Source organism: Schistocerca serialis, chromosome 3 (genome assembly GCF_023864345.2).
Source record: "Schistocerca serialis cubense isolate TAMUIC-IGC-003099 chromosome 3, iqSchSeri2.2, whole genome shotgun sequence".
NCBI lineage: Eukaryota > Metazoa > Arthropoda > Insecta > Orthoptera > Acrididae > Schistocerca > Schistocerca serialis.
The window spans coordinates 392,254,610-392,275,723 of NC_064640.1; the positions used below are offsets into that span (position 1 = coordinate 392,254,610).

General features: G+C 38.3%; 1 protein-coding gene across 7 annotated transcripts in view; it reads right to left on the reverse strand.

Moving 5' to 3' along the window:
* The window catches only part of LOC126470242 (centromere protein J), a 326,728-nt gene that overhangs the window by 169,356 nt on the left and 136,258 nt on the right, over window positions 1-21,114 (reverse strand). For all 7 annotated transcript variants that reach the window (XM_050097951.1, XM_050097950.1, XM_050097946.1 and 4 more), the window contains exons 5-6: window positions 10,213-11,080; window positions 9,802-10,100 (exon numbers count right to left, since the gene is read on the reverse strand). In XM_050097951.1, the coding sequence (XP_049953908.1) occupies window positions 9,802-10,100; window positions 10,213-11,080 (1,167 nt within the window). The remainder of the gene's footprint in view (window positions 1-9,801; window positions 10,101-10,212; window positions 11,081-21,114) is intronic.

Below are 21,114 nucleotides of genomic sequence, written 5' to 3' on the forward strand. Positions count from 1 at the left end.
GGTGGGTTGATTCAACTACCAAACATACTGATTGTTGTTAATTGTATGCTACTCCAATCTTGTCCACAGTCAATGCCTCTTCCTGATACTAAACACAAATATGATAACAGCAAGTATATTGTAAAGAATAGCAGCCAGAGTCAAAGATCGGTATACAGCACTAACATGAATGAAAAGTAATATGCAATATTTCCAGCTTACGATGAGAATGCGCACAAAAGGAATTATTTCTCAAAATATTACACAAAAATAGTCTTATCTGTGCTCAGTTCTATTACAAGACAACATAAAAGTTATCCTTATGTGTTACTAGTGAACCTGGCAATGCTTTGTAATTACTAAATACATATGGGAACTGGATATACATCCTAATATCCTCCTCACTCCTTTCTCTCCAAGTGTTTACTCCACCTCCACCCCCTCTCTGTCCATCTCCTCTTCCGCCCCCTATGGTCCCCCTCTTTCTACCACCTCTTCCCCTCTCTCTGTCCCCCCCCCCCCCCCCCCCCCTGCCCTCCATCCATCTCCTCTTCTCCCACTTTCCGATTTTGAGACTTGTTCATTGTTAGTGCCAACAAAAAACATGACTAGGAACAGAAGACCCTTAAAACGAACGGGTACATCGGTTGGGATCATACGTATATGGGGTATGAGAGACTTCTCCTGCTGATCGATCTGTGAGGATAGTTGCCTCAATGACAGTATTTTGCATAATTTTAATCTGCAAATGAGTATGATTATAAAGTTTGGGATGGTTCAGATTATGTATCAGTACTCTAATCTTAAGGTGCTAACACAATAACACAACTTTGTTTTTTGTAAAATTGATGGCAAGGAAGAGAATCAAACAGCATATCTTTGTGAATACTATTTTTGTTTAAAACTATACATGATGAGAAAGAATGTATATGGGAGAAACAGCGTGTCTAATGGTTTACAAGCCCTGCTATTGTAGTTGAAACTGACAGCAGAAAAGAAAACAAATCCACCCCTTTTCATTGCACAACATTTTCTTTCTTACAGTCAGTTTAACAGAAAAGCTAAACATTGTTGTTTAAATAAATATATAGCCTACGTCCATCTCAGTGTTTATTACAGTACCATGTAAAAATTTGAAACAAATCGGTCAAGTACTCTGCCCCTCCCCCCCTTTTTTTTTTTTAACAACCTTACACATCTACTTGTCTATATATATTACTAGAAGATCAGTTAGAGATGCACTGCATAGATTCTTAACAGGGAAAATTTTGCTGGTCGTCACTACTGTCGAATGGTTAATCTACAGGTTTTCTACATAAAAGAGCAAAGCTTTGATTCAGCGTTAAGTTACAACAGTTTTTATCTGTTCCTTGGTTGCCATTAAGAGACACACACTATATGGAAAGTAGCTATTCTGAAGGTGTGAGTTAATTTTCCACAGCAGGTATGACTTTTTAGGCTGGTGGCAAATATGATAAATGCTTGTGAAACATTTGCTGTTATCCCAACCACTGAGACAGCTCCGACAACTACTACTGCCACGACCAACAACAACAACAACAACAACAATAATAATAATAAGAATAATAATAATAAATTAATACCCTCACAGTGTAGCAGAATAGTGAAGGTCACTAAAAGCTGAAAATTCAGTTGATACAGCAGCAGCAGCATCAGCAGCAGCAGCAGCAGCAGCAGGAAACACTCAGGTTTTCTAATGATTATATTATAGAACGCAAAGCATGGGGAGGCTATACCCAACAGCCCACAGATTTCCACACACTTGAACATTGAAAAGTAAACCCTGTTAAAAGGGTTCAGGTCACTAAGCCTTAGTTTTCAAATTAGTAGAGAACTATAATGTGTACTGTACAAGCAACCACTTCTTTTGATCTGTGAATGCACTGAATGATGAATGTCATGAAAGAATTTAAATACATGAATCTTCTGCACCATGCATATTGGATAATGAATCACTGGTACATGCACAACTTTTCTAATAGTCACTAGAAAAGAAAATTCTGATTACATTCAAGAAAACACATGTGTGTGTACTTAGTTAATGGTAAGAGATTACCTGAAAAGTAATATGAAGCAATACGTGTTGTTGTTGTCTATTACTGCATACTATATTACTCTTACTCATTTTATTATATTACCTTGTAACTATTGCACATAGTAAAATTAATCTACAGTTTTATTAAATCTCTTAATTATCCATGCGGACATAAAACATCTAAGTAAGGAAATTTGCACTAACAACATCCTATTTGGTAAGTAATTGCTCTAATCACTGTGGTGACTCTCCAGGTGAAAGTAGTAGAGCACTTTATCATAAAGACTCTCGAACTTTGATTTACTTGAAAACCAAGGCCTAGTGACCTAAAACCCATATCATATGCACACAATAACAGAGACTGGACTTCCTTTTAGTATCACCTTACCCAAAGAGAAATGGCATTCAGAGTAGTATTCTACTGCACTGAATGATACTCCTGCATGTCTTTCATGTAATCACTCTTTCAGTAATAGGAAATGACAGCAAACAATTCAGGGCCAGATACTTTAACGACCTCGCTTTGAGTCCAGACATTTTCTTCATAAGCCATACCTCATTGTCAACTGGATATTCATTACCACGTCACTGGTACTGTGGTAAAAGGGAATTTGATGGCATCTGAGTCTGAGGCATGGCATGGTGTCCCAGAGTGCACCAAGTAACAGTGGATAAAATGATACTGTGAGACTGGAAAATATATTAGGCGTTTGGGAACTGGGTGTTTTACATGTAAACATATCACAGCAAAATCATATTTTAAATGCATTGCAATTTAAACATAATACTGCATTTCACATGTCAATTGACACAGTTCAACACAGGCTGTGGAATACTGTACTACAAGAAAATCTTGCAGCCATCAACACCAAGTTCTGTGATAATCACTGACTAGCACTAACTGGTGAAAATATCTACTGGGACTAGTGGGATGTTATGTTTTCCGATGAAATGATGGTTTTTTTCTGTTGAATCAGTATTTTCCACAGCTAATGATGGTTCGGTACGAATATATGGGCCAAATGATGTCCGTTTCAACCCACGATTCATCCGCTAGTGATCTTGCAGTGGCGTTGTGTCTATGGCAGTTTGGGTTGGATATGTTCCCATGGGCTTGGATAGGATACAGAGCAGACCTGATATGTCCAGATATTCATATTATGGGTAATTCTAATCCGTTAGTGCAACAACTATATCCTGAAGGAAAGATCTGTTTTTGGCAGGATCAGTCTCAAATACAAATGTCAGTGGTGGTGCAGGAGTTATTTGCAAAACAGAACAACATTTCACATGTCACGTGACTGGTTTCCTCCTGCACCAGACCTCAGCTGCTTTGAAAATTTATGGGGCTGGGGGGGGGGGGGGGGGGACACAGAACAGACAATGCATTGTTGGGGGGGGGGGGGGGGTTGGGCAGGGAGGAGGAAATTGACCTGACTAACCCCACACAAAGAAACCACAATACACAATAACCTTTAGAAGGTTCTCCTGATGCCTGGGAGGAGGTGCAAGAAAGAGAGACTTATTACTCATCTGACAGACTCGCTTCCAAGCAGGACAGAAATGGTCATTGAAGCAGATGGCCTTTGTATGTGACATTAAGTCATAAAGAAATCAAATACTGTACATACCTTCTTGAAATCTGAAAAACTCTTATTAACAACTGCCAACTGTTTGTTCTGTTAATTTTAGGTTTTCTTATAGATTAATCTAATTATAATAGTAAAACAAAAAATAATTGCCAAAAGTAAGAGTCGATCCTATTCCTGCCATCTGTTAGTCATTTATCAGTCTGCTGACTATTCCACTGACCTACGATTCCCTGGACTGCCACACTACTGTAAGTGCCTTTCCCACATCTGAAATCCTATGACAGATTTTCTTGTGTGTTTTTGGCGAGTACATGGGCAAAGAGAGAGAGAGAGAGCTCTGTACATAAATTTCAATACAATTCCTTGTTTACATATTTCACTCCACCAACAGCTTCATGATAATAACTTTCAAAATCTTTTACATTTCTCTGAAAGGTGTCTATGAAAACTGCAAAGTGATATTGCATTTCTATGCAAGACTTTATTTACAGATGAAGTATAACTTACAAACCATGGGCAAGTCAATATTTCCAATATGTAAATACACGCCAGCTGAGAAAAGTTGATGAACAGCACCCTCGGGCTGTTCTTGTGTGGCGTGTACTTTTCAAGAATCACACCACTGGTACCTATTTTATTTATAGGACTCCAAATAGTTACAAGTATATAGTGTTCCCAACAGATATTCTTCCACAGTTATTGCATGATATCTCACTGGATACAACGCAATCCATGTGGTACCAACACGGTAGATGTCATGCTCATTCCACACACTCCAAACAAAACACTTGGTGACTGGTAGTTCAGGAAATACAAAATGGTCTGCAAACTCACCAGACTGAACAGCTCTGGACTTTTTTCTGTGGGGAAAATTAAAAAACAAAGACACAAAAAACACTGTGTAGCATGTACCTGTGCATATGAAATTTAATGTGCAGTACTGTCTGTCTAGAATCACATTGCACACTGTATCTATGCCCACAGTTAACACACGGAGTGCTTGATATGGGGGTCATGCAATAAAAAAATGGTTCAAATGGCTCTGAGCACTATGGGACTTAATAGCTGAGGTCATCAGTCCCCTAGAACTTAAAACTACTTAAACCTAACTAACCTAAGGACATCACACACATCCATGCCCGAGGCAGGATTCGAACCTGCGACCGTAGCAGTTGCGAGGTTCCGGACTGAAGCGCCTAGAACTGCTCGGCCACTTCGGCCGGCCTCATGCAAATATACACACAAACTGTACCACAGTTGTGGTTGTTTATATTCATTTCGTAATTCAACAGCCATAAATGTTATAAATTACTTGTACATCAGAGAATTTTCTACATTGTCTGCTATAATGTAGTAAAAAACTCACCTTGATATATGTATCCATTCTGCATATATTTTCGGTGGCGTGTCTTAGCTGTCCACTCTGTATTGTCTTAAAGTACTTACCACACAAACTCTATAAAATTTTGCATTCTTGTAAACCAGTTTCGGGAAAAGATTCGTAAACTAATTTTCTTCAAGTGCTATAAACTCATTTTTGTAGGTGTTAAGGGCTTTTTTTGGCTGGTAAGTCTCTTACCATTCCTGCAATTTTTCATTGTAGGGAACAGTAGATAATCTTGTGCATGGAGCCATTTCAAGACTAAAGGAAGGATTAGACACAAACATAACTTCAGTTGAAACATCATTTACTTGAGTTTTTTTGTAAGACGAGTGTGGTCATAGTTTTCTTTCCAACATTCAATAGACACTTCACTGTCACTGGTGGATGCATAAAGACCTATGATCTCTACAATTAAAAGAATCTTCTGGCTTGAACTGGTAAATCCCAGCTTCATCACCAATGACAGTGTAAGAATCACATATGGGATCACTTTCACGAGCTATCCAGCATTTCTTCACCCCTTTGATTTTGATGCTCTAAACAAGCAGGATTTTGTATTCAACGGTGAAGCACTATGTGGTGTCTATTCAACGGCATTAAATTAGTGAATATCAAATCATCAGTTTATAAATTTGATGTTGACAAATTTAAGGAACATCACACAGGTTATCAAAGCTCCATGATCTGCTTACATAATGTAAAAACATATTAACCACAACCCTTTAAAATTTTAGCTTTAGTCCTAGCGATGAACTTTCATAACTTCTCTTGGGGTTTGGACTATATTCTGAGTGTTATGAACTGGTTTTGCCTAGGTGCAGGATTTAGATTTGTATATGTACATGTTTATGTGTCAATCAGACAGTGACTTTCCTGTGAATGAACGCATTCTTTGACTGTGAGAGTATTCAGAATTATGGTAATTCCCACTGTTTAGTCATGATGCAACCACATCAAGATGTGTAAGGGCTTCTGACACTTGGCTTAGCATTTGTGTATTTCTTAGTATCCCGTAACTTTTGCACATTGTAATGACCTAATGGCTGCATGAGGAAGTATAAATTCCCAATATATTAACAAGTCGAGTTTGTAAAGAAAAGTACAAGTCCATGTTCCTTTTTGTACCAGCAACTGAAACCCCCATATGTTAGTTGCAATTATTACTTTTCAGTCTCGAGTTCCAAAGTCAGTTTCAAGTTAAATTATTTTGGCAATATTCAGGCTAATGGTCAACCTTTATCCATTATAAGCATTACCCTCAAGATAGTTTTTTAAGCACACTTACGGCCATCACATAAAAGCACGACTGTGAAGACAAATGCCCGAGATCTATGTAATTCATATGCTCATGCAGTGTGGTATTGAACATCACTGTATTTACCCAACCCCTGTATTTCTGCATTGCCAATGAAATTACGACTGTGTGCCTTGCTAGTAAAGACTATTATCTTTATAATCTGGGCAAATTTATTTCAGGAGACTATCACTTCCTTCCCTAGCTACCTCTTTATTGTATTCTGAAAAGTGTTATTGCATCACATATTAGTAGCAATGAAGTTGTGAGACTACCTTTGGATGCAACTGTTACAGTATATGCAAATCCCTAGGTACTCAAAATCAAAGTAAAAGAATACCTCATTAGAATACTTAGAATCATTGATGTAAATTCTGTGTAGTTCTGTTTATATTAATCAACTCTTGTGTTTGCCCATATGTAGACAGCTGATATCACTGTTGTCTTCTCGAGTAAGATATTCCACAGCAACAATGTTTTCCCGCAGCACTGTAAGCTCTGGACACTACCTTCTCTCCATGTCTTCCAGTGTATTTCTTCCTCCTCCCTCTTCCCAAACACAAAAATCACTGAAAAACAGTTTCACACATATCCTGAAAGCAGTCCACAAATGTTCAAGACTTTTAAACTCAGTAAGTCAGCTTTTGAAACCATAAAAAAGTCGCATGAAAGTAGTATTTTCCCAGTTAAATGTTTATGGCAACTGGTGCCACATGAATGACAACTGCAGCCCCTATGGCAACAATGAATTCTCCGAGTCTATTGACTTTAAATTTGCACAAGTCCTCTGCCTGCAGATGAAAACTGTAGTACAGCCTGTCTAAAAATTACCCCAGTAACCTGTCAGACTGCCTCCATTCTTCCACTATAAATTTAACAGGAAAAACTGTTCTTTGTCATCTGCTCCTTTGCATCATTGTTTTCTCAGATAACTTTTCAAAACTCATAAGTTACAAAAATGCTCAGAGTTTTACCAATGTGCATATCCTGTGAAACTATCAGTCCACAAAAAATTCAGACTATTTAAAAAAACCTCATATATCCTCAATTCCTTTCTCTTTGTCCTGCAGTTAAAACATCTAAAGTATTAAGCAAGAATCTAACTGCCTTACTTTTCTGCGTTTTACACAACTTTATTTCAAAAAACTCAACTAAAGTTACTTAAATATTCACATTCTTTCATACATTCATAGTTTGTGTTCTATAAATCTCATGGCGATTCTGACTGGTGCTAACCTACTCACACATCACTATGCGACTTACCTTAGTACTACTTTATGGATGTATTATTAGCAAAAAAAACAGCCTCTTTACTTTAAAAAAGAAAGACCCTGATACTGCTCCTCTTGTATTAGTAAGTTCTTTTCTTTTCTTCCCACCATACTTCATACTTCAGACATGCCGCTATCAGCTGTCTACATATGGGCAAACACAAAAGTTGATTAATTCAAACAGAACTATACAGAACTTACGTCAATGATTTTAAACATTCTAATGAGGTATTCCTTTACTTTGATTCTGAGTACCTAGGGATTTGCATATACTGTAACAGTTGCATCCAAAAGTAGTCTCACCGCTTCATTGTTACTAAAATGTGATGTAATCACACTTTTCAGAATACAATAAAGAGGTAGTTAGGGAAGGAAGTGATAGTCTCCTGAAATAAATTTGCCCAGATTATAAAGATAACAGTCTTTACTAGCAAGGCACACAGTCATAATTTCATTGGCAATGCAGAAATACAGGGGTTGGGTAAATACAGTGAAGTTCAATACCACACTGCATGAGCATATGAATTACATAGATCTTAAAAAGTACCTTGAGGGTAATGGTTATAATGTATAAAGGTTAACCATTAGCCTGAATATTGCCAAAATAATTTAACTTGGAACTGACTTTGGAACTTGAGACTGAAAAGTAATAATTGCAACTAACATACGGGGGTTTTAGTTGTTGGTACAAAAAGGAACATGGACTTGTACTTTTCTTTACAAACTCAACTTGTAAATATATTGGGAATTTATACTTCCTCATGCAGCCATTAGGTCATTACAATGTGCAAAAGTTACGGGATACTAAAAAATTCACAAATGCTAAGCTAAGTGTCGGAAGCCCTTACACATCTAGATGTGGTTGCATCATGACTAAACAGTGGGAATTACCATAATTCTGAATACTCTCACAGTCAAAGAATGCGTTCATTCACAGGAAAGTCACTGTCTGATTGACACATAAACATGTACATATACAAATCTAAATCCTGCACCTAGGCAAAACCAGTTCATAACACTCAGAATATAGTCCAAACCCCAAGAGAAGTTATGAAAGTTCATCGCTAGGACTAAAGCTAAAATTTTAAAGGGTCGTGGTTAATATGTTTTTACATTATGTAAGCAGATCATGGAGCTTTGATAACCTGTGTGATGTTCCTTAAATTTGTCAACATCAAATTTATAAACTGATGATTTGATATTCACTAATTTAGTGCTGTTGACCTTGTGAGGTCCCGTTAAGGCACTCCCTGCTGTATTCTGGAATGAAAGAAATGATAGTTAATGTGAAAGATTAATTAATTACATGCATTATTTTGTGAAATCATCAATACCCTTCCTAGCATCTCTCTCACTATGAAGTTCCAAATGCACCATGATGATTCTAGAAAATTCGAGAAAGATGTAATTTTCTAGCACAGCAGATACTCAAATCCCTTTTGGCCACAAGTGCTTGCTGTGACATGTGCCTGCCACTCCATAGTGGCCTACCACCTTCTCTACATAATGTTCTATATATGTATGTATCACATGGCTTCCTCTGCACTATGCAACTCTCTCATTGAAAATCGAGAAAGATATTGGCATACCAAGTTTCATGAGTGACCCACGTAACCTTATGGGAGGCATTATACTTCCTGCTTTAATATTAGGTGCAGCCTTTCTGAGAGTTTTAACATGAAACTAATTAATTAAATTTACTGGAACAATTTCTGGACGGGAAAAAATTTATAAATACTAGTGGCACATGTAGTTGATACGCTATAAGTTACAAACATCACACAATATTTTTATTGAACATTTATACAGAAAAAATTCTTTTACCTTAGCTTCATTCCCCAGATGATTTTGCCATAGGACAGTACTGACATGCGTCAAAATATGCAAAGTGCTGAGTGCAATCCTGTCTGCAGGCCAACACAATTAGAGATTTCTGAGTGCAAATCAGGCAGAACTTAGCTTTTTGGATAACTTATTATGTGCTCATGCCACCTCAGTTTGACTGACTGATCTAAATGCCTAGCAACTTCACACATTGAGCCCCATCCAGCATACACCCATTGATTTTACTTAATGTATTAAAGACTGATAGACACAAACAAATTATTTGAACTTGTGTACGGTTTTTAACACCACAAATCAAATATATAATATCTCTCTCTCTCTCTCTCTCTCTCTCTCTCTCTCTCTCTCTCTCTCTCTCTCTCATAAATCAATTTACATACCTGTTTTAAGCCTTCCAGAACTTGCTTCTCTTTCATTAATTCACTCTTGTACTGCTCAAGACGACATTTTTCCTCTGCAATTTCTTCTCTTTCTATGTTTATTGCAGCTCTTTCTTTATCTATGAGGCTTTTCAGTGTTTCTTTTTCACTGAGCAGCTCCTGAATAATTATTTCATATTCTTTTCTGAGTGCACACAATTTAAGTTTTTCTTCATTATAAATACTTATTTCTGCATCAAGCTCAGTGAGCCTTTTGTGAAGGAGATCGCTCTTCAAGAGATTAAGATCTTCTGAATCACCTAAAATGTCAAATTTATGCAGTAGTTCTAATACTATTGGTTTTAACCGCTGACAGCTTAACAAGACATAATAAATGTACCATGTGTAAAATAAGCTAATTTTCAAACCTACCTGGCTGATGTGTGTATCTATCACTGGTATGTTGATAGTCTTTCCCAAACTGCGCTGATGAAGGTGTACAATCAGGTAAAGGTGTCACTCGCTTGTTTGAACTAGCAACTGCTTCATCAGCCTCCTGTTTTACAGGACTATATTTGTTGCTTTCCCACTTGTCACTTTCAAAATTACTATGCGAGTTTTTATGAGCACAAAACATAGTCTGCTCTCTCTCTGAATGTGTGTGTGGATCTTCTGCAATGCTTACACACATTGTTTCACTAAGGATACTACATTCTGTATCTGAGTTATAGTGTTTCCTTTCCTTGAAATCATCTATTAGGACTTTTCTAATCTGTTCTTGCAGATCTCTATGAAGGATATTTGATGTTAAAGAATTCTCTTCCCTAATAGATTCTTCATCAGTTTCAATCTCATTACAATCTTTTAACTCCACACATTTCTGGATGTGAGAAATTCTTTGAATGAAATTGGCAACCTCAGAACAACTATTCTGCTCAACTGTTTTATCATCTGCAATATCCTTATGGTCATCACTGAATTTGAACATATCTTCCTGAAGGAGAGTGATCTTTCTGGCAACATCACTTATTTGTTGTTTAGTGCAATGCAGTGGGTCTTGTAATTCAGGATATTGTTTAATAATACCTGTGTTCACTGCAGAAGATGTGTTTTGAACTGGATTCACTGGGATAAAATTTGCATGTGACTCCAGTTCCTCTGTACCATAACAATTCACATTGAAACTTGATTGAGTAGAAATCTGCAGAATACGGCCAACAAAGGAACAATTGGAAGAAAAGCTTGAGTTTGCTGCTTGCTGCTCTAACAGCTCAAATGTACGTAGTTCTTCAAATTCATCCTAGAAAGGAAGGAGACAGCAAATAGTGAGCACCAACTGTAAATAATTTCTTCATAAAGAGCATGTATACTATTTAATCAAAAAGGATCTTGGTTGCTAGACATATACTACAGCTAGAAGTTTTAAGGCATACATGATCATACATATTCATAAAAGTCCTATTTCTTGTTTCCAAGACAAAAGGGAAAAAAACTTTATTTGCTAATCAAATAACTGCTTAATATACAACTCTCAGAAGATGCGGAGGAGGAGTAGGAGGAGGAGGAGGAGATGCTACATGGATAACATAGGGCGGGGGGGTACATACTGAGAATGACAGAAACCTGTGGCACAACAATGGAGTGCCACACATTATTCAACACTGCAACACACTTGTAGCTAACTGTGTATGGCATATCATTAAGTCCCAACTCAAGAATATAAGCTAGATAATACATACCTGGTACTACGGGTCATGCCAAAAATTGTTCAACATTCCTTAAGCCATAAGGAGTACATACTATCTACATCTACATCACTGCTCCACAATCCAAAATTTAGTGCCTCGCAGACAATTCTTCGAACTACCTTCAGACTGCTTATCTATCCAGAGTGAGATTTTCACTCTGCAGCGGAGTGTGCGCTGATATGAAATTTCCTGGCAGATTAAAACTGTGTGCCCAACCGAGACTCGAACTCGGGACCTTCGCCTTTCGCGGGCAAGTGCTCTACCATCTGAGCTACCGAAGCACGACTCACGCCCGGTCCTCACAGCTTTACTTCTGCCATTATCTCATCTCCTACCTTCCACACTTTACAGAATCTCTCCTGCGAACCTTGCAGAACTAGCACTCCCGAAAGAAAGGAAACATCCCCCGGGCTGTGGCTAAGCCATGTCTCTGCAGTATCCTTTCTTTCAGGAGTGCTAGTTCTGCAAGGTTCGCAGGAGAGCTTCTGTAAAGTGTGGAAGGTAGGAGATGAGATACTGGCAGAAATAAAGCTGTGAAACTGGGTGTGAGTCGTGCTTCGGTAGCTCAGATGGTAGAGCACTTGCCCGCGAAAGGCAAAGGTCCCGAGTTCGAGCCTCGATCGGGCACACAGTTTTCATCTGCCAGGAAGTTGCTTCTCTATCATTACATTTAACACTTAAATCTTTCCATATGAGCTCCGAATGATGATCATTTCTCTCTATGTCGGTTGGTAACAGTAAAATATTTTCACATTCAAAAGGAGAAAGTTGGTAAATGAAATTTTGTGAAAAGATCCTGTCACAATGAGAAATGCCTTTGTTTTAATGGCTGCCACCCCATCTCACTTCTCATATCCATGACAATTTCTCCTGTTTCATGGTAATACAAATCAAGCTGCCCTTCTTTGGACTTTTTTGATGTTCTCCATCAGTCCTATCTGGCAAGGTTCCCATGCTGTACAGCAGTTCTCCAGAATATGATGGGCAAGTGTAATGTAGGCAGTCTCTTCAGTACACCTGTTCAGTCTTCTGCTAATAAATAATAGTCTTCTCCCTATAAATCAGTCTTTGGTTTGCTTTACCCACAACATAGCCTACATGATCATTTCAACTTAAGTTGTTCATAAATTTAAGTCCTAGATTTTAGTTGAACTGACAGCCTTTAAATTTGTGTGATTTGCCATGTCACCAAAATTTAATGTATTCTCATACTCATGTGGATAATCTCACTTTTCCTTATCCAGAAACCACTGACACTTTTCGCACCATACAAATATCTTATCTAAGTCATTTTGCAAATGGTTTTGATCTTCTGATGCCTTTACTGTATGCAGCTTTACTGTATGATTACATGATGATGGCGTCCTCTTGGGTAAAATATTCCGGAGGTAAAATAGTCCCCCATTCCGATCTCCGGGCGGGGACTACTCAAGAGGATGTCGTTATCAGGAAAAAGAAAACTGGCGTTCTACGGATCGGAGCGTGGAATGTCAGATCCCTTAATCGGGCAGGTAGGTTAGAAAATTTAAAAAGGGAAATGGATAGGTTGAAGTTAGATATAGTGGGAATTAGTGAAGTTCGGTGGCAGGAGGAACAAGACTTCTGGTCAGGTGACTACAGGGTTATAAACACAAAATCAAATAGGGGTAATGCAGGAGTAGGTTTAATAATGAATAGGAAAATAGGCATGCGGGTAAGCTACTACAAACAGCATAGTGAACGCATTATTGTGGCCAAGATAGATACGAAGCCCACGCCTACTACAGTAGTACAAGTTTATATGCCAACTAGCTCTGCAGATGACGAAGAAATTGAAGAAATGTATGATGAAATAAAAGAAATTATTCAGATTGTGAAGGGAGACGAAAATTTAATAGTCATGGGTGACTGGAATTCGAGTGTAGGAAATGGGAGAGAAGGAAACATAGTAGGTGAATATGGATTGGGGGACAGAAATGAAAGAGGAAGCCGCCTGGTCGAATTTTGCACAGAGCACAACATAATCATAACTAACACTTGGTTTAAGAATCATGAAAGAAGGTTGTATACATGGAAGAACCCTGGAGATACTAAAAGGTATCAGATAGATTATATAATGGTAAGACAGAGATTTAGGAACCAGGTTTTAAATTGTAAGACATTTCCAGGGGCAGATGTGGACTCTGATCACAATCTATTGGTTATGACCTGTAGATTAAAACTGAAGAAACTGCAAAAAGGTGGGAATTTAAGGAGATGGGACCTGGATAAACTAAAAGAACCAGAGGTTGTACAGAGATTCAGGGAGAGCATAAGGGAGCAATTGACAGGAATGGGGGAAATAAATACAGTAGAAGAAGAATGGGTAGCTTTGAGGGATGAAGTAGTGAAGGCAGCAGAGGATCAAGTAGGTAAAAAGACGAGGGCTAGTAGAAATCCTTGGGTAACAGAAGAAATATTGAATTTACTTGATGAAAGGAGAAAATATAAAAATGCAGTAAGTGAAACAGGTAAAAAGGAATACAAACGTCTCAAAAATGAGATCGACAGGAAGTGCAAAATGGCTAAGCAGGGATGGCTAGAGGACAAATGTAAGGATGTAGAGGCCTATCTCACTAGGGGTAAGATAGATACCGCCTATAGGAAAATTAGAGAGACCTTTGGAGATAAGAGAACCACTTGTATGAATATCAAGAGCTCAGATGGAAACCCAGTTCTAAGCAAAGAAGGGAAAGCAGAAAGGTGGAAGGAGTATATAGAGGGTTTATACAAGGGCGATGTACTTGAGGACAATATTATGGAAATGGAAGAGGATGTAGATGAAGATGAAATGGGAGATATGATACTGCGTGAAGAGTTTGACAGAGCACTGAAAGACCTGAGTCGAAACAAGGCCCCCGGAGTAGACAATATTCCATTGGAACTACTGACGGCCGTGGGAGAGCCAGTCCTGACAAAACTCTACCATCTGGTGAGCAAGATGTATGAAACAGGCGAAATACCCTCAGACTTCAAGAAGAATATAATAATTCCAATCCCAAAGAAAGCAGGTGTTGACAGATGTGAAAATTACCGAACTATCAGCTTAATAAGTCACAGCTACAAAATACTAACACGGATTCTTTACAGACGAATGGAAAAACTAGTAGAAGCCAACCTCGGGGAAGATCAGTTTGGATTCCGTAGAAACACTGGAACACGTGAGGCAATACTGACCTTACGACTTATCTTAGAAGAAAGATTAAGGAAAGGCAAACCTACGTTTCTAGCATTTGTAGACTTAGAGAAAGCTTTTGACAATGTTGACTGGAATACTCTCTTTAAAATTCTAAAGGTGGCAGGGGTAAAATACAGGGAGCGAAAGGCTATTTACAATTTGTACAGAAACCAGATGGCAGTTATAAGAGTCGAGGGACATGAAAGGGAAGCAGTGGTTGGGAAGGGAGTAAGACAGGGTTGTAGCCTCTCCCCGATGTTGTTCAATCTGTATATTGAGCAAGCAGTAAAGGAAACAAAAGAAAAATTCGGAGTAGGTATTAAAATTCATGGAGACGAAATAAAAACTTTGAGGTTCGCCGATGACATTGTAATTCTGTCAGAGACAGCAAAGGACTTGGAAGAGCAGTTGAATGGAATGGACAGTGTCTTGAAAGGAGGATATAAGATGAACATCAACAAAAGCAAAACAAGGATAATGGAATGTAGTCTAATTAAGTCGGGTGATGCTGAGGGAATTAGATTAGGAAATGAGGCACTTAAAGTAGTAAAGGAGTTTTGCTATTTGGGGAGCAAAATAACTGATGATGGTCGAAGTAGAGAGGATATAAAATGTAGGCTGGCAATGGCAAGGAAAGCGTTTCTGAAGAAGAGAAATTTGTTAACATCCAGTATTGATTTAAGTGTCAGGAAGTCATTTCTGAAAGTATTCGTATGGAGTGTAGCCATGTATGGAAGTGAAACATGGACGATAAATAGTTTGGACAAGAAGAGAATAGAAGCTTTTGAAATGTGGTGCTACAGAAGAATGCTGAAGATTAGATGGGTAGATCACATAACTAATGAGGAAGTATTGAATAGGATTGGGGAGAAGAGAAGTTTGTGGCACAACTTGACCAGAAGAAGGGATCGGTTAGTAGGACATGTTCTGAGGCATCAAGGGATCACCAATTTAGTATTGGAGGGCAGCGTGGAGGGTAAAAATCGTAGAGGGAGACCAAGAGATGAATACACTAAGCAGATTCAGAAGGATGTAGGTTGCAGTAGGTACTGGGAGATGAAAAAGCTTGCACAGGATAGAGTAGCATGGAGAGCTGCATCAAACCAGTCTCAGGACTGAAGACCACAACAACAACAACAATGCCTTTACTAGATGGTAAATGACAGCATCACCTGCAAACAGTCTAAAAGGCCTGCTTATATGGCCTCTTAAATCATTTATACAGATTAGGAACAGCAGAGGGCCTATAACACCCCCTTGGGGAACACTGGAGTTCACTTCTGTTTTACTCGATTTACTGTTGAAGTCCTGTGACCTTTCTGAAGGGAAATTATAAATTCAGTCACACAACTACTGAAGTGATATTCCATAGGCACGTGATTTGATTCTAAGTGTCTCACAAGGAATGGTGTCCAAAGATTTCTGGAAATCTAGAAACATGGGACGAATCTGAGATCCCTGTCGACAGCGCTCATTACTTTGTGTGAATAATGAGCTAGTTGTGTCTAACAAGAACAATATTTTCTGAAATGCTGCCAACCGTGTCAACAGACCCTTACCTTTGAGGTAATTCGTAATGTTCGAACACAGTATATATTCCGCAATCCTCCTGCAAATTGATGTCAGTGATATAAGTCTGTAATTCAGCAGATGACTCCTATTTTCTTTCTTGATTATTGGTGTGATCTGTGGAAATTTCCAGTCTTCGGGTACAGATCTTTCGCCGAGCGAACAGTAGTATATGACTGCTAAGTACTGAGGTATTGTGTCAATATACTCTAAAAGTAGGTTAAAACCTAACTGATATACAATCTGGACCAGAGGACTTGCCTTTATTAAGTGATTTAAGCTGCTTTGTTACACCAAGGGTATCTACTTCTAAGTTACTCATATTGGCAGCAGTTCTCGATTCGTATTATGTAATACTTACTTCACCTTCTTCGGTAAGGAATTTCGGAAAACAGTATTTAGTGACTCCCCTTCAGTGGCACTTTCATAGTTAATATTACCATTGGTATCCCGTGGTGGTGGTCTTCAGTCCATAGAGTGGTTTGATGCAGCTCTCCATGCTACTCTACTGCGCAAGCCTCCTCATCTCCGAGTAACTACTGCAACCTATGTCCGTCTGAATCTGCTTACTGTATTCATCTCTCGGTCTCCCTCTATGATTTTTACCCTCCATGCTTCCCTTCAAAGCTAAACTGGTGATCCCTTTATGCCTCAGAATGTGTCCTATCAACCAATCCCTTCTTATAGTCAAATTGTGCCACAAATTCCTCTTCTCCCAAATTCTATTCAGTACCTCCTCATTAGTTACATGATCTACCCATCTCATCTTCAGCATTATTCTGTAGTACCAAATTTCAAAAGCTTCTATTCTCCTCTTGCCAGAGCTACTCATTGTTCGCATTTCACTTCCGAACACCGGTAAACTCCGAACAAATATGTTCACAAAAGACTTCTTAATATTTACATTTATATTCATTGTTAACACACATCTTTTGTTCAGCAATGGTTTTCTAACTATTGCCAGGCTGCATTTTGCATCCTATTTACTTCAGCCATCATCAGTTAACTTTCTGCCCCAATAGCGAAACTCATACTAGAGAGGGGCAAACTCCATCTTCGGGAACCAGTTCAATAGAGATCATTCCTCTTTGTCAACCATTCATTTTCACTCATTCACTGTTCCTGTTTTCTAATTCTACATGCTATATGGACTTTACACAGCTTGTTTGTACATGGAATGCACCCCAACAAGCACTGGTTGGTGTGGGAGATGCAGTGGGAGGGGGGGGGGGGGAGCAGGAGGGGGAGGGGGGGGGAGGGTAGGACTTCTTAGAAAGCATCATAGTTGTTGCATGAAGTGAATGAGCCAGTGACTGCAAGCCAGACAAGAGAGGTAAGAGGGACAGGCCGAATGGAAGTACAAATTACAGAACCTGTTCATAACCCTGCACAGACCACCCCCAGTCATTATTCACTTTCATGTAAGATTACAGTCATAGCAAATACAATGCCTTTGTTTTCACTTCATTTACAGAAAATAATATACAATTGTGCCAGCATTACGAGCATGAAATGACTGGAAGTAAATTTTCATCTGTCAAGCCAACATTAACAGTTTCCTGTTAGAATGTGTGGGTGTGTAAACTGACTATGCATCACAGTGCAGTACTAGCAGTGTGAGAAGTGGAGATTTGTTTGGTAACATCATGACTTCTGACACAGGAGCTGAAAAACTGCATATTGAAATTATATGTTTTACATCAGTAATGGTGGGAACTACACAAATACGCTGGAAAATTGTAGGAACTTCATGTGAGAAAAGGAAGATTTTTTTCTTTTCAAACCTTAACAACATATCACATCTCTTATTTACTTTTCAGGCATAAGGTATACAAGAGGATTACAGTGATAGTTTTTTTTTTAATTAACTGAGATCTCTTTTCTTGAAGAACTATCTCATGGAGTATCTTTCAGTGTTATCTATTATGCAAGGTGGATGGCAAAAGTCATTACAACAATACTGATAAAGTTTATGCTCCGTGATGAAGTTGAATTACGACCACAAGAACAGACTGCAATTTATTATCTTTTTGTTTTGCTTACCACCATATATGTCATAGTATGGTCCTGTGCCACTTCAAAAGCCAAACACCATATTTGAAACTCAGAATTCTTTCAAGTCAAGTCAGTGATAGTGATATTCCTAAAGTGGCTGCAGAAAGACTGGAAAATCGTTTATGGCGCTTGTCCTGTGTCATTTTGCCTTAATCTTCTGAATAAAAAAATGGAAACTGCACTGAACCATGAAGCAATGAAGAACATAAGGATTCTAGTAGAGACCAGTCAAATCCCATTATTATGAATAATGGGATTATACAGTTAATTTCTAAAAAGTGAGTGTGTCTTGAAACAGATTTGATCAAAAAGCCCCTCAAGACATGTTCTTTACATTGGAATAAAAAGGTAGGTGTCACCAACAAACTACACCTAATTAATAAACTAAAAGTAGTAAATTACCTAGTTTGATTTTCTCATCATATTTGCCCGACACCCTAAGTAAGTAGTCAGTTTACGGGTCATGTTATTAAAAGTACAACAATACAGTATTAATAATGAAACAAAGTAATAAAGTTTTCAGTTTACAAACTACTCCTGAACAATATTTTTTCAAATGAAGGAGCACCTCTTCTTTTCATACTGGGGTAGCACAAAGAAAAATTCAAACTTGAAAAATAAGAGCCTCCCTATGTGATACAGTTTATTTTGGGAAGAAATGTGAAATTACCAAGTTTTATGTAAAGTCCTTCCACAGCAATTTAAAAATATGATTAGAAGTTATCTTAGAAACTAGTCATTGAATCAAGTAGATAACAACATGATGCCTTGCGATAGTTGAGTGTTTTACAGTTGTTCAAAACGGGTTGAAACAGAATGACAACAGGTGAGTGCAGTTAAAAAAGCAAGTAACTCAATACTGAATTAGGAGTGCCGGAACTGGAACGAGCGAGAAGAAGGCAGGAACAAGAAATGGAGGCACTAGAACAAGGAATGAAACTAGCTGCAGTTAATGGTTCCATTCTGGCAACAAGACTAGCAGTGACCGAAGTGAACGATCACTCTTAAGAAGTCGTTCCTTGGCCCTTCCATTAACTTTAGTGAACTGTTCCTTTAGACCTGTTCATTTGCAAATGCCCCACCTCTATCATATACTAGTCTTAGTGTCTCATTTCCTAATCTAATTTGATGAGCATCATCTGATTTAATTTGACCACACCCCATTACCCTCATTACCTTTTGTTGATGTTCATCTTACAATCTCTTCTCAAGAGATTATCCATTCCACTCAATTGCTCTTCCAAGTTCTTTGCTATCTCTGACAGAATTCCAACATCACCAACAAACCTAAAAGTTTTTGTGTCTTCCCTCTGAACTTTAATTCCTTTCCCAAATACATCATCGTCTTCCCGACTTGCTCCATGTCTACAACACTGAATAACATCCAGGACAGGCTATACACCTGTCTCACTTTTTACTCACCATTTGATATACAGAGAACAGAATGCGTACAAAATAAAGACACGTTAACTGTCTAAATTGTAGCAGTGAACTGTTGAACTTTTGTAACAAAGTTCCTGAATTTACTGCCCTCCAGTGAAGTTTTTGCACTCAAATTATTCTCAAAACCAAGAGCTGATTGAAGTCTGAACAGGGAAGCTCCAAAATATTTAGCAAGGCTTGGAACATATATAGAAAAAACAGATTAGACACCACAGGAGGAAGAGCATCAGAAAAAAAGGTTTGTCTATCAAGGTCAAAATTGGGTCTGACTGAAGTTGTCTGGATGCAAATAGCAGCCTCAGCTAAGCTCATGGCAATTATCTGCCACATTTTAAGGCCACATGATTAATCTGTGACAGTTCTAGAATCATCAAAGAAAGTCTATGCTCAGTAGCATAGAAACACCCAGAACACACAATTTTAGTTGGAGGTGACTTTAACCTACAGTGTATAGACTGGGACATCTATGGATTCACTGCAGGTGGTACGAACAGTCAACCTTCTGAAGTATTTTTGAACTCCTTTCTAAAAACTGTTTTGAGCGACTAGTTTAAAAGTCCAGGAGTAATTAAAATATTTTGGACCTTGTAGCTATGAACAGGTCTGACCTGATCATCATGGTGACTACTGTTACCAAAGATAATATATCTCACGGCAACTATGATTTCGAAAGTTAATAAATCAATCAAGAGGGCTAGGAGGGTATTTCTGCTAGAAATAGCAGATATTAAATTGTTAGCAGCCCACTTAGACAATAAATGGACGTCGCTTAGTTCCAATATTAAGAATGCAGAGGAATTAGGGGCAACGATTAAGCAGATTGTTAATCACACTCTGGAAAAGTATGTGCTGAGTTGGTGGTTAAGGATGAAAAAGACCAGTGATGATTTAATAACAAAATTCAGAAGATTTTGAGGAAAGACGGACTGTTGCACTCTCAGTTCAAAAGAAGAATGCGCAAATGATTACGGGCAACATTTTGTAGGAATTTGTGTGTATGTAAAAACATCGATGCACAAAGCTTACGACGACTTCCACATCACAAAAGGAATGACGAAGTTTGAAATTCAATAAATCATTCCTGCAGAAGGACCATACAAACATGCTGTCAGTTGACTGTCTCACAGACTCCCAAATGGATGCCATACAAATAGGCATCCTTGATGTAGTGAAGCCAACTGGAAGAGCTGAAAACAAATAAGTCGCCAGGTCTGGATGGAATCCGAGTTTGATTTTACAGAGAGTACTCTATGGCATTGGCTCCTTACCTGGCTTGCATTTATCATGAATCTCTCAACTAGCTCAAAGTACCATGCAGCTGGA